General features: G+C 50.1%; 1 protein-coding gene across 1 annotated transcript; it reads right to left on the bottom strand.

The window, feature by feature from the left end:
- Positions 1-3,425: 3,425 nt before the first annotated feature.
- Positions 3,426-12,799, bottom strand: DUSP12 (dual specificity phosphatase 12). Its single transcript, XM_037035288.1, has 7 exons — positions 12,791-12,799; positions 6,302-6,624; positions 5,521-5,634; positions 5,314-5,432; positions 4,864-4,960; positions 4,395-4,581; positions 3,426-3,802 (listed from the first exon to the last, which is right to left on the bottom strand). The coding sequence occupies exons 1-7, from the start codon at positions 12,797-12,799 to the stop codon at positions 3,641-3,643; spliced, it is 1,011 nt and encodes a 336-aa protein (XP_036891183.1). The 3' UTR covers positions 3,426-3,640.
- Positions 12,800-14,331: the final 1,532 nt, after the last annotated feature.

The raw sequence follows: 14,331 nt of genomic DNA, 5'->3' as shown, positions 1-14,331 counted from the left end.
CATCCACATAGGCAACGTCTATTATGAATTTTATGGGAATCGTTCGTTTTTATTTTTTATTGTATATATTTAAACATGTTTATAGATACATATATTCAGTGTTGTTTGGGGAGTTTAAAGAATTATGTAGATGTACTATGCTCTATTTTTCAAATCACTTTTCTCATTGTGACGTACCTTTCCATGCTTATTAAACCTTACTTCCCTTCTGAGAATTTCCCATCTTTTTAAATAAAATTTGCTGTTGAGTTTCTATTACTATACATCTTTAAACAGCTCACTCCATTCGTTTAACAGCTGTATGTGTGCAAATCCCTTCTAGTCCAACACGTGTCTTTGTTCACAGGGTTTTTGTCCTGTACGTTTTCATTTCCATGCAGTCAACATTTATCCATCTTTTTTTTTTTTTTTGCTTATGATCTCTGCTATTTCCATCTTGCTAAAGAAATCCTTCTCACTTCTGAGGTCATTAGGATTTTTTAAATATTCTTTTCATAATTTTAGGGTTTTTTACACATTTTTCTAATTTGGTTATTGCTAGGGTATAGTGAATTATTGATTTTTATACAGTAAACTTGTATCCAAAAATCTTGCTGAATTATGTGATTCTAATATTGTCTATAATTAATATATTTCCAGGATTTTTTATGTAGAGTAACTTGTATGCAAACACTAACATGATAAAATGTAGTTTACATCACATTGTGACCTTTTTAAAAACTAGCCTTCAATATAGAAACTTTTAAACACACGAGAACCTGTCACCTGTCCTGTAGAATTTGCCACACTGCTGACTGTGTCCTCATGGCAATTTGTTCCCGTAAACTGCCAGTTAAATCTAAAACTTTGATTAGATGGTTTTATTACTTTTCTCTAAAATTTGCAAGAATACTTCACAGCATCATACCAAGGGGCACATAATTTCTAATTACCTCACTTTTAGAGAAGTTAAGATTTATTGGTCAGGCTTTTTCCTTTTTAAGCCTGCAACTTTTTCTTACTTCATTGCAATGGCCAGGACCACTACTATAGTATCAAAGATACAGGCAATAGTAAGCATCTTTTTACTTGTTCCCAACTTTAACGTGAAAATTTTAAGTTTTACCCTTAAATAAGACTTCTTTTCTGGATGAAAAATTAAAAATAAAAGTAGTCTGAACCCTGCAAATATTGGTGGGGTGTCCAACTAATGGATTTGTAACTAGTTTAAAAATTGCATTTCACCAGTTGTACTCGATTTCACATTTTCAGTAAGACATTTTCAAGATATGTATCACCCTGAACTGTGAACCCAAGCACAGACACACAGGTTAGAAGGTCAGATTTGGGAGTAAGCCAAATCTCGTTCTGATGTAGGTTCAGCCATTTGCTAGCCATGTAACTTTGAGGAAGTGACTTACTCCTGAGCTTCAGTTTCACCTGTAAAATGGGAAAAACAGGATCGATTTCAAAGGGTTGTTGTGAGGAAGAAATTGGATGACACTCAGTAAGTGCTTAGCGTGGTGACCGGCACGAGGTAAGTGCTCAATAAAGTGCAGCTGTTTTTAAGGAAAAACTGCCGCATGCTGCTGGCTAGGCATTATCCTAAACCCTTTACATGCATCCCAATGTGGACACCAGTAGCATCTTCATATTGCATAGGAACGAATGAAGGCTCATGCAAGTGAAAGACCCCTGTGAGGAGAGACCCTCGATTTTCAAAAGGATGGCTTGCTCCCTTCCAGGAAGAGCCAGAATTATCCGAGACCGACTTCTGTGTTGGTGCTGTTTTCCCTGCACTGAGCCTGTGAAATGGGTCATATCGCTGCTCCCAACAAGTGTAAACCCACACGCTCTGGGCCGATTTCCTAAATACTAAAAAAGAAACAGTTTCCATTGTTTTTGTTTTTAGAACAAAGGCCACGGGATTTTCTATCTACCCCCCCAAAAGTTAACCACTAAAGGACTTTAAATCTGAAAATTCCATTTAGTGTTTCACAAAACTTCCAAATTCACGTGAAGTTTCCCCCAACACATGCCTCACTGGCAAATACAAAGTATCTTTCAAAAAAATGTATTCTTTTGTCTGTATCTCCTGGCTAGATTATAAATTCCCAGAAGGCAGGGGTTTCTCTAGTCTGTTCACTGCGTCATCCATGGTGGTGTACAGTTAGATGCTCAGTAAATACAGGTGCAGCAAAAGTAGGCTTGCGGTTGTTCATGTGGAAAACAATACAATTGATAAATCATAATAATACGAGAGTAAACTGCATCTTGCGTACTCACAGCTATCAACCTACTTGCGCCCCGCCCTGTATTTCCTGAATTGGTGAACGTGAACGTAAATAAAATCTACGTAAGTTTCTCTGTGCTGAGACAAGTAGGTGTTAATTCGAGCCACATGAAACTGCCGCCATTCAACGACATTTTACCTACAGAGACGGCAATTTCATATGGTTCTGCCCGGCTGGTTTTTAAAAGCTTCCTACAGTGCAATGTTATGAAGCAGAGTGTGAAGATTATGAGGGCAGAAACGGAGACGTTTTTTCTCCTAAGAGAAATTTATTTGGCGAGAGTTACCAAAGGCTTCAGGCCCTATGTGGAGGTCCCCCACCTCCCACACAATCAAAAACACAGCAGCATTCGGCAGGGTCCTTCCCACTGCTCTGGTTTGCATCTAAAACACTGCCCACTCTGGGGTCTGTATTCACACAGACACACTTGTGTGTAAATACGCAATGTGTCTTAAGAATATGGGCTCCGTTTCTCTTTATTGCCTAAGTCTGATTTCATGTAGGTGTTCAAATATCTAATTTGGTCCAATTCTAACTATTTGTAATGAGTTTAAAAAGTTCCACTTTCCAGAAATCACGCTAACAAGGTAACCTGGACACGTTACCTTCTAGCACTCTAACATATCAAGCTTAAAAAGTCACTGATCTGTAGCTGTTCCACATTTATTTTCCTTGTCACTAAACACACCTAACATCAGTATATTTAAGCAGATGGCTTAACTAGGCGTCTGAAACACACTTTCCTAAAATACTAGGTAACTGAGCTTTCTGAAGTGACTGAAGAGCCCCACCGTAACGAGTGTGTCCCTCGTGGCCTTTACGTCCACATTTCCAAAAAAATCCAGACATGCAGAGATTTACTGTCCCTTAAAAGAGAGAAAGAGAAATAAATGTCCAACTACGTCCCAACAAACTGCTTTACATTCCCCAACACAAAAGAGTATCTGGGCCCTGACTGGTGTGGCTCAGTGGGCTGGGCGTCATCCTGCAAAGAGAAAGCTTGCTGGTTCGATTCCCAGTCAGGGCACACACCTGGGGTGCGGTCCTGGTCCCCACGAGGGATGAGTACAAGAGGCAACTGATCAATGTTTCTCTCCCTCCCACCCCCTCTCTCTAAAAATAAATAAAACAAAGTATATGGATTATAGAAGATTTTAATATCAAATAAAGTATAATTTACGAGATCAAAAAGTTTTGACTTCCATACGAAGTATTCTACTTAACCACAGTGTCCAAGTCACATCGCGTGGTTTCATCTCCTCACGTTTCCAGTGAACACCGACGGTCCAACACCAGATACTCGGCGTGAACGGCCAGGAGCCCGTGTGGACCGGCCAGTTCCTCTCCAGCTGGGAGGTATCACCAGTTTACACTCTTCGCGCCGGCGGTCCCAGGGCGGGCAGCACTTTCACCTCGTCCACCCGGTTCTTGTGGACTTGGAAGGCAGGCGTTACCCACCTGCCACAGGAGCACTGCTCGCCGTACCAATTGAAAGACCCCAACTTGGCATTGCATTTGGGGCACAGAAGCTGAAATCAAGTGGATGCATTACTTCATTCATTCGTTTTGTACAAAGCAATTCTCTCTGGCAACATAAGATAGAAAAACAAGACACAGCCTGTACCTTCAAGAAGTTCATGACCTCGTCAATGAGATAAGATGGTTCGGCAACCCACTACAACAGCTGTGTGAAGAAGCATGTTGTACCCTGGCAGGTCCTGGGAGGAACTGACTAATTAGAGCATGACAGGGGACTGTCAAGTGTGAGACGTGAAACAGGAGGTTTCATCGATGTGGCATGTGTGTTGGCCTTTAAGCCAGTCTGCCACTGAAGATTTCAAACTGAAACCATCATGGCTGAAGGGTAGGAAGTCATGTTAGGATTGGAATGTTCTATTCCTTGCTGATATGTACAGTCTATAGGTTAGCCTCAGATTCCTGCCTATAGAAAAACAAACTGATACTCCAGTAAAATAGATCAATCCAAAAATGCTTAACAAGTTTATTCTATTTCCTTCTAATGTATCTACAGCAAAACTGTAGTTAAAATATGGTTTAAAATGGGAAAAGAAACACAATGTAAGCGACTCGATGAAGCTAGAAAACAAGGTGGGTCCTCACCTGTCCGTCCATCACTCCCAGGAGGGCGGGCTCCATCCACTGCACAGGCTCAACAAAATGCGACGTGCACGGGGCTGGGCTCCCCGAGACACACGTGAGAGCTGGCGCCGGTCTCTTGTGAGCAAAGGCTATGGGCCCACTTCCTTCCTTATGGTCCAAGATGCTAGAACTTCGAAATAAAGATCGCCTGCAACCCCAAACAAAACAAAACAAAAATACGTGAAACGTGCAGTACTTCCTGAAGGACAAAACAATTGACATCGGTTGTGCTACTTCAATTTTCGATAGTCTCTACAAGTACTCTGATTGCTTTTCAAGAATTTGTGTTCTTGAAAGCAGATTTAAATTTGAAGTACCTATAGTATTCAGCTAAGCAAAGTCTTCTACAGAGATTTAAGAAACTGAAATTTTCAGTACTCTTCAGCTGCAAAGACAAGGTAAAATCTCTGGAAAATACAAAATATTTTACCTGCACTTCCTACATTTATAGAGAACCTCATCTTTCAGTCCTTGTGAAACCGTTGTCGGGTCAACAGCAAAGAGTTCTTGAGGTAAGTTCCGCAGTTCTACGTGACAATGAAAATGTGTCCATTGGTTGAAATCAACTCTGCATTTTTAGACAAAATTCAATTACTGTCAAGTTGAGGGAACAAACGCTAACCTCAGAAATCTAAAAAAAACAAAAACAAAAAAACAGGCCTCCAGCTTTGAGAAAGCAGGATGAGCCAAGAGAGCCCTCAGGTTCTGGGCACTGCCTGCCTGCGCTCAAATCCCAGCCCACCTCTCACCATCTGCTGTGACCTTGAACAGGGTATTTCTTGCTAAACCACAGTGCAGAAAGGAAAAGGGGTTGCTGGGAAATGAGATAATATGCCAGCTTCTAGAAAGGTCCCAACACTTACTAGCAATTATTACTAACCTGGATACTTCTCTGTAACCTTTTGTAAACGGTATTGTTTATAAATAGCACTGGAGGTATCTACTTCGCACCCCATGGCCTGGTATAACTTCAGCTGCTGCTCAAACCCCTCATTCATCCTGTAAAGACAAACACAGAGTTAAGTTTTCTTTAAATAAATAAAAACATACCTCAAAAGCAGAACAAGCACACCAAGCAAAAGCTCACTTAGCCGCGGGTTGGATCGTCCGGAGGTCTTCGTAGGCTTTTTCAAAGGAGAGCTGCTCAGTCTTCATCAGAAATGCAGTCATTACCGCCACACTTCGACTGACTCCGGCATGACTTAACACAAAACAGAAAATAGCAACATTTTTTTTAAAAAGCAGCAGGACCCTACTAATGGTAAATTTCAGGTCCACGTGTCTGCTTCAAACACTTTGACTCTGAAATACTACCCATGCGCAGAATTATTCCTTCACTTCCTTACTTCTTTTGAATTGTGAACCATGTGAGTAAGTCAGATATCCAAATAGAACTACAGTAATTTTTAAAATTTCATAATCGCTGCGGAACACCTCCTGCGCAGCTGGCGGGAAGGGCCCCCGGAGACCTGGGCTCGGGCTACCCTCCCGTCCCCGGTTCCCTACTCGGCGAGTTCCAGCTGCGGATGTTAGGCTGCAACCCGGCCACAAGAGGCCGCTAAGGTTCCCCAAACACCGGTCGCAGCCGCCCCGTCTCCGCCCAGGGCACGGCTCGGGGACCCCGTGTGTCCCCAGCGATCGTTCTCTCCCGATTCCCCTGCACCAGCCCCCGCGCCCCGGACACACAGAACACGCTCTGCGGCTGGCGCGGGAGCCTCCGGCGCGCCCCCGCCCGCGTCACCGTCACCGTCACCCGCCGGGGCCTCGTCCGCTGACGACCACCCCACCCCCTCCGCCCAAAGAAAAAGCTGCCAAGCGAACCCACCGGCCGTGCGCGCACGGCGGAGGCCCCCCGCGAGCCCGCTCACCAGCGCACCAGCACCCCGCGGCCCTCGGCGCGCGCCTGGAGCACGAAGGCCACGCAGCGGTCCAGACGGCTCAGCAGGTCGGTCCCGGCCTCGTCCAGCGCGCGCACGAAGAGCTGCTGCAGGCCCGGCGCCTGGAGGTCGGGCTCCTCCGCGTCCACCGTCAGCACGGCCGTGACGCCCGCCTCCCTCAGGCTGCCGGGCTCCGCCGAGGCCGCCGCCCCGCCCAAGTACAGCCCGGGCCGCACCTGCAGCATCCCGGCCGCGGCCAACGTGGTGGCGCCCCGGCCGCAGCAGCGCCTGCCATCGAGGGGCGGCTGCCGCGGCTAGAGCGGCCCCGCCGCCCGCACTGCGCAGCAGCGCCCTCGGAGGACCCGGCCGTGGGCGGCGGTGCGGCCCCGGGGGAGCGCTGGTTCCGCCTGGATCCCAGACGCGTCCCAACTTCGAGCTGAGGAGAAACGTCCCCAAACGCAAGGCTCCGCGGCAGTTTGGAGCTGGGACCCCCAGCCCTTTCTGCGGCAGCAACTGAAGTCGACTTTGAAACGATGGTCCCGCCGACGGAATCAGCGGCATTGTTTCATGCATTTAAAGTAGAACGTTGCCAGCCCTGGTGTAGCTCAGTGGATTGTGCGCGGGCCTGCGAACCAGAGGATCGCAGTTTGATTCCCAGTCAGGGCACATGCCTGGGTTGCAGGCCAGTTCCTGGCAGGGGACACACGACACATTGTGTGTCCCCGGCAGAGGCAACCATACACTGATATTTCTCTCCCTCTCTCCTTCCCCTCTAAAGATAAATAAATAAAATTTTAAAAAATAAAGTAGAACGTTGCTTCCAGTCCTTCTAAAGCCGTTTGTCTGTCGTTCCTCTCCTATTACTCCTTCTCCCCCCTTTTGCCCAGTTTTTTATTAGTGTGTGAATCATTTTGTTGTTGCTGCTGTCTACTGTTCTATATTTTAAGGTATTCATCCCGTGTCTTTTCAAGAAAGATGGGGCCACAGCCAAAGGGAAGCCTGGACTTAAGGGATGTTTCCTTTTCTCCCCTCTCAACACCCCCCATCCCACAGGGAACATCCAGGACAGAAGGAGAAGCCACAGATACAGGGCGCCAGGGATGAATTGGGGGTGCAGGTTCAAGGCGGCATGAAGTCAAAGGAGTTCTCTTTGATGGCTTCTATTTCCTTGGTGAAGAACCCAGTTCACACGCTGAGAGTGAGAACAGAGGTTTGAGAAGAACAGCCAGTTGGGGGGGTGGGGGAGGGACCTGCACAGAGGCCGGTCTGCAGTGTGTAGGTTCTTGACTTCCTTCAGGAAAGAATGCAAGACAGGGGTTCGGGTGACTGAGAGCATATTTCTTAAAGCTGGGGACAGTGGAAAGTACAGGAAGGCAAGATCACAGCAGCCAGAGTGAGCCACACGGCTTCATGGGCTCAGGAAACAAGTTACCCCTGAGGCAAAAGGAGGGCCCTTGGGGACAGGTTCAGAGGGTGAGGCCCAGACAAGCTGCCTTGCTCACTGCTCCCCTGGGTGCAGGTCTTGTGGGAACCTTTAGAGTCTGGAGAAAGAAAGCAAAAAGTCCATGCCTGGGAAAGGGGGGCGCAGGTAGGCTCAAGGGAGAGCCCTCACTGAGTCCTTTGTCTTGAGGGTTCTTACCTGTTTTCTGAAGGTGGGACTTTTAGGGGAGGTCTCAGAGGGGGTCTCTACAGAACATTCAACAGCTGTCCAGGTGCGTTCTTCAGTATGCCGAGGCATCAAAATGCATGTATAAGGGAGTTTGGGATCATTCTCTGGCCAGGTTCACTGCTTTGCTCTTATCTTGGATTTGTCTGACTCCAACTGGTTTGTCGGTTTGTTTGTTATTTATTCCCCCGACTTCCCCCGTGCTGGGGTCTGGTGGGCAGTAAAGGCACTAACCGGGTCTCCGTTCTCACTCCCCGCCCTGGGAGGTTAAAGCTACTCGCCCTCTGGCTGGGGAGGAGGGGTACAAACTGTTTGCTCCCAAGGGTCCTAGTCTGAGAAGGTAAGATCTTTTGATTTATTACCCAGCTGTGAGTTGCTGGACTTTGTTTAACTGCCTTGTCTCGGTTTCCCTCATTCCACTTGCCCAGGAATTTCCTGGCTTCTTTCCATCCTGCTTCAGCAGGTAGCCAGGAGGCCGTCAGCAAGTCAGCCCATCAGCGTCCAGGCTACAGAGACAAAAGGCTTCCATGCAACCAGGGGTTAACCTCGCAGGCCCAGTTGCTGCAGCTCTGCACACTCCAGAAAGCCTGTTTCCTGGGAGACCGGCCTGACCAGCTCTGGGAGGTGACCCTGGGGCCTGATAAGGTGCATACTGGTCAGACCCTTGGGGGCTGCAGACCAGGTAGTGAGGAGGTTGGGCCTGCTTCTGCGACGGTCCGACTGTCCGCCAGGGAAGGCCCTGAACCCCAGGCTTGAGTGAGCCTCCTGTTTGGCAAAATAAAAAAAAAATACTGAAAGATATTCCCCTACTGTCCAGTGGTTATTTCTGGGAGCTGGCCTGTGGGGGACCCGTGACAGGATTTGTAGGACTTCTCTCTGTGCCGTTTTTATTTCTTTCAACCAGGACTATCAAAATGGTTTACTCTTATCGATGACAGATATTTACATTGTAGAACAAGGAGGGAGGGAAACTGTTAAGGGTTCATGTCTTGGACATTTTATTAAGGATGCTAAGCATTCCCTCAACTTTATTGGTGTTCTGTTCGAAGGGAGCTTTCCTTCCTCGACTCCCTCAAATGACCTGAAGCTCCTTCGAGGATGGGCGTAGGCACACATCTGAATTGTTAGTGGTCGCCCACGGAGCCGGGATCGATGTCGGAAACTGGGCGCAGGAGAAGGCCTTCGTCGGAGGCCGAAGTGTCTTTTCCAGTGTTGGTATTTGTACTCTTGGCCACTAGGTGGCACCATTTCCCCTTCGAGGAGATGAACCAGAGGGGCTACTGGAATTTGTTTATAAAAATTGTGTATTCATTCTTACATGTCTAGACTTCAGACACCTTCAAAGCACTCTGCATTTGAAGCAGTACACCCATCAAGAAGTGTTTTACCACTGCTCAAAACCGTTTTCAAGCTCGTCGATTTTGATGCCTTTTTGTGCTTCTGCTGTTTCCACTTTGGTTAAACGTTTCCCTCTGAGGACTTTTCTCATCAGGGGAAACAAACAAAAGTGCCTGGGGCCTAGATCAGGTGAGTAGGGAGGGTGGGGCACGGGATCCGTGCTGTTTGGGATCCCGTGTGGATCCCACAGCGCAGTGTGGGCAGGCATGCTCGTAAATCACCCATCATGCAATGGGCAAAGGCACTGAAAGAGTCCTCAAAAAAAATTCACTGAAGCAGAACTCAGCCTCTCACAACAACACCAGCTGGTACACGGACACAGATGGATTCCCAGAACACTCACCCGGTGGGGGAAGCCTGTAGGACAAGGGGCCTGCCCTACAGAAGATAATTCCAGGTTTTGGGGTGGGGCACCTCTTGTGCTTTCAGCACCTCCCTTGAAAGAGGGGGAAATGAATGTGGGAGCCTGTAAGGAAAGCAGGTTGGGCCTAGGGAAGGAAATGCCGTGTTCAGAGAGGGACCTGAGTTGCGTCCTGTCAAGGAGAGGACATGGACCCTCGGTCCTTGGGTTAGCACACACATCACACTCACTTGCATTTTATCACCAGCACACCGCAAGCTTGATAAACCCAGATTAAGTGAAAAATTCTCATAATTGGGAAAAGATCATTGGTGTGTGGTAGCTTGCATGTGAAGAGGACACCCATTTTGCGTGACACAGCCTGAGCATCTCCCTGACTTCCCACCCTTTGGCCAGGGTCACATGCGTGATTTTCATGTTCATTTTCATCTTTCAAAACGTGTGCTGGGAAATAAGCGGGGAAATTTCCCCTCCCCTGTCCCGTCACCTCCCCATCACAGCCCCAAGTTCCTCTTTCTGTCCCCAGCCTGCCGTGCAGACCCACCCATGCCCACTGAGTCACTGGTAAATGTTTGGGGGTGAAGCTCCTGGACACTCAGGAAGAAGCACCTGAAACATGCTGTGAGGCCCCTGAATAAAAAAGATCTAAATGAGGGATAACAACATAATTCTGTCATTTTTTCTGTGCTCGTGAATAGGGGTGAGCTCAGCTTTGTCTCGGGGCCACAGTCTGAAGCCAGAGGAAACCTCGGTTGGAGTGCAGAGTGGCATCTGGCCCTGGCACCTCCTGACCTGTGGCCATGTGCCTTCCGAACACTGTGTGACTTCTCTCGGTATCCGTTCCTCCTGCCAAAAAGCAGGAGTCAGTGTGACCACTTCACAGAGTTTTAATGAGGATCCACTCGACCTATTGTCTCCACTGGTGTTTAGCTGGAGTACCTGGGGAGGAAGCTCCGGCCTCACACACTGGGGCATCATAGCACTCAGTGTGCCTGCTCGCTCGTCCCTCCCCCACCTCGGGGGGTGGGGCACAGGAGTCAGTCTAACTAGGTGGTAGGCCCATCAAAGCCGCTGAAAGTTTGGGATTGGTCACTTCCACGGTCGTCCCAAGCCCCAGCTGCTGGTCAAAACCCCAGGGGAACAAAGAAGCTCTCTGTCTTGTTTGTGACCCTCACTCACAGGGAACATGCGCCTGTTCTCCCCACAGCCACAGGGGCTCCACACACAAGCTGGGGGGGTCGGGGCATAGACGGCAGCACAGCCAGGGGTGGCAGCTGGAAACACTCGCTGAACTGACCAGGTGCCGGACTGGACTGGACTTCACGGCAGAGCAGAAATTCTGGGCACTGGCCCTCGTCCTGGCCGGACTAAGGACCAGGCTGGCCTTTCTCCTCAGTGTGACCACCAGAGGAAGGTCAGGAGGGGAAGCCCCCGCCTTGCGCAGCCTCGCCAAACCACCTGCCCTCCCGTGTGGGGCTCAGGAAATCCTTTTCCTCCAGACGCCGCAAAACCCTCACTGTCCCCAAAGACGCTCCGGGGGGAGAAAAACATCCCAGGCTGAACCCCTGCTCCGGGGGCAGCTCAGAGGGGACAGAGCAGAGGCCGAGCCAGGCGTGGCAGGGACGCTGCCGGGAAGCCGCAGAGTAGCCAGGAACCGCTGGGCCTGGGCAGCCCGGAACCCAGTGCTGACGACCACGAGGGGAAAGTCGGCCCCAACCACCCACACTGCAGCCGCCAAGTCCCTAAGTCCAGCTCCTGGCTCAGCGCCCCTGTCCTGGTGGAGATGTGCCCTCCTTCCCCAGAAGGGCACTTATCGTGGGGCTTCTGAAGGGCCAGAGGGGACGGAAGGGACTCGACACACCTTTGCTCTGCAGGGACAGCGCAGTCCCCGACTCAAGGACTCCCCTGCCCGACCCCCAAGCCGACATTTGCAGAGTCATCCCGTTGTGAGACACACGGGTGGGAACAGGCCGAGACACGAGAGCTGTGCTCTCAGTTCCTCTCTGACTCAAGCAGAAGCTGGTCAGCAGTCAGACGAGTGGAGCAAGGCGACCACAGCCGCGCCCGCTGGGGGCTGCAGGGCCGTGAGCTGCTGAGCCCCGCCCCCACTCGTTCCCACAAGCGCAGGAGGCAGCAGTGGTCACACTGCCCCTCCCTGCTTTGTCCCACCCTCACAGCTCTTTGCTGCCTAAACTCAGTCCCGAGAGCTGTAGTGGACAGAGCTCTGACTTAGGCTTCGCATCTGCCCTGCAGGAGCTGTGGGACTTGACCGGGCTCTGGTCGGCCAGCGGTGTCCACTCCGGCACTCCCTGTGGGACTTCAAACCGTAAAAATCAGAAATCCTGTAAATGTGTGGTCAATGCACAGAACATTTCCAAATCCCTCATAAAGCTATTCCTTGCCCTTCTTACCACCAAATATGCTGTATCTTCTAAGCGTTTCACTTTTGCTCTCTTGCCTCTTCCAAGAAGCATGTCTTTGGTCACTCCCACCAGTAATTCATGTGTGCCTCCCCCCCCACTGAGACGGGCAGGCCACTTACCAGCATTGGAGTTGGCAGAAGGGAACTTCCCCCAAAAGAGGGGAAAGTAGCATTGAATATTCAATGGGAGTGCTTTTATATGGTCCCAAAGTGATACACTTTTCAAAATTAGTTAACCACCCACTCCCCTCAATTATTTTTATCTAAATGTATCAGTCTTTGCTCAGCACTGGAGACACCACACGAATAAGATGAAGGTCAAGTGTCCATTTGTTTGCTGATGGAGCAAACAAAGTGCCGGGACCCAGTCGAAAAGTAATTCTGTTTTGGCTGGAGGACGCCAGTAGCCTTGGAGCTGGCCTTTCCCCCAGCGACAGAGAGGAAGGGGTGAGGCTGGAAGGGTGGCAGGGGGGCCGAGTGAGGGCGCAGCCGCAGACAGGAGGACACGACCCGAGACCTTTCACTGAACATGCCTGACATGTCTAGCAAAAGCGACAACGGGTCTAACACAGTGACTTCACAAGCCCTCCCGGGACATGTGTTTCTCCTGGGACAGTGACCGCTCCGTCACACCGACGACATCCCGTCCCAACAGTGGCCGCACAGAGTTGCAGCCGCTAGGAAGGGAGTAACCAGTTGCGCCCCCACAGGCCTCATGTCCCCGCAGCCCCTTTCTCAGAGGGTCTTCGAGTGAGGGCGCCCTCAGTGAGGACCCCCCATTCTAAGTGGATGAGCCCGCTGCTCCCACCCCTCCGGGCTCTCAAACCAGTAAGGTTGCCTCCAGCCCACGACCGTAGTCCAGAGCAGGTTCCTGCAGGGTGTCAGCGCCTCTAGGAACTAGCAGCTTTGTTAACCATGTATCAACCGCAGGGTAACTACGGCGAATCCTGCCGTGAGTATTTGAAATTTCCATAGAGAGTGGATCTTAAAACTTCTCATCACAAGGGAAAAAATGTGCGTTAACTAGACTTAGTGTGGCCGTTTCACAACAGACACAAATACAGAATCATTACATTGTACACCTGAAACGGATACAATGTTTCTATTGGAAAGCCGCAGCAGCCCAGCAGGGGGCAGCAGAAGTTCAGGCAGAGTAGCGGATCCGGCGGCCAGTTCTCTGCAGGAGGGAAGGGCTGGCCGGGCAGGTTAGGAGGACACACGCTGAATCTTACCTCCCCAGGACGATCCCCTGGGGAAGAGGTACGACCGATGGAATACTAGAGCAGCTGAGTTATGTTGGTACTTGGTTAAGCAACTGTCTCCAAAAGGGAAGAAATGGACCAATGGCAATCAAGAGAGATCTCTAGTGAGATACAGTCATCACCCAAATTTCTTTCATTAGTTTTATTCCCCCTTTTTTTGAGTCATTGGGCACAGAACACATGCTCACCTAATCCGCATGTGTCACAGCTGAGAGGGACTGCACTGGGTCCCCAAATTGTCTTATATTAAGCTAGCAAAGACAAAATTAAAAATGTGTATATAAGGTTCTGCACTTTGACCCTCCCCGGGGGGGGGGACAAAACTATGTAACTGTATGTTGGAGGTGGAGACCGGTCTCTCAGTGGGTCTGCAGGCAACATGCTCCCGGCGCCAGTCCCCGAGAAAGGGGCGCCTGCTACGGCACACGGAAAACCACTCCCCGAGGAGTCCTGTTTCCACCTTCCACCGGCCATGGCCTCGGCTGGTCTCCGGCTTTCCATCTCCTGATCTCCACAACTGACAACTGATCGAGGTCTCTAGGTTGTCGGCGGCCGTGAAACTCTAGGACTCGCCCTCTTCTGTCTGGGGCTCGGTCAGCACCCACGTCAGCCTGTCACCCCCCTCGGAACCGAGGCAGCCAACGCATGTGGCCTCGTGCCGCCGGGTGCCCCGTGTTCTGCAGCTCCGGCCTCTCTGAAGCCCGGCACAGCACACAGGGTGGCAGTGACTGTCCTTCAGCAGCCTCTGTGGCTTCTGGAAACCGGGCCAAGGGGTTTTCTGAGCAGCCTTAGCCTAGGTCGCCGAGGCTGCCAAGTTCCCCATGGCCAGGCTCTGGCTCTGGGAGGCCGACTTCCACTGACACACTGGACTGCCCTGTCATGTCCTAGATGTCAAGCAGACCTGCCCCCTCG

Source organism: Sturnira hondurensis, unplaced genomic scaffold, assembly GCF_014824575.4.
Source record: "Sturnira hondurensis isolate 20B ecotype Veracruz unplaced genomic scaffold, ASM1482457v3 Scaffold0022215, whole genome shotgun sequence".
NCBI lineage: Eukaryota > Metazoa > Chordata > Mammalia > Chiroptera > Phyllostomidae > Sturnira > Sturnira hondurensis.
The sequence above is the reverse complement of the archived record's forward strand: the minus strand, read 5'-3'. Positions and strand labels throughout refer to the sequence as shown.

Coding starts and splice junctions, on each gene's coding strand:
- DUSP12 (XM_037035288.1), bottom strand. Junction 5,433..5,520: donor ACGATCCAACCCGCGGCTAA/GTGAGCTTTTGC, acceptor TTGTCTTTACAG/GATGAATGAGGGGTTTGAGC. Junction 4,582..4,863: donor TATAAATGTAGGAAGTGCAG/GTAAAATATTTT, acceptor TTGGGGTTGCAG/GCGATCTTTATTTCGAAGTT.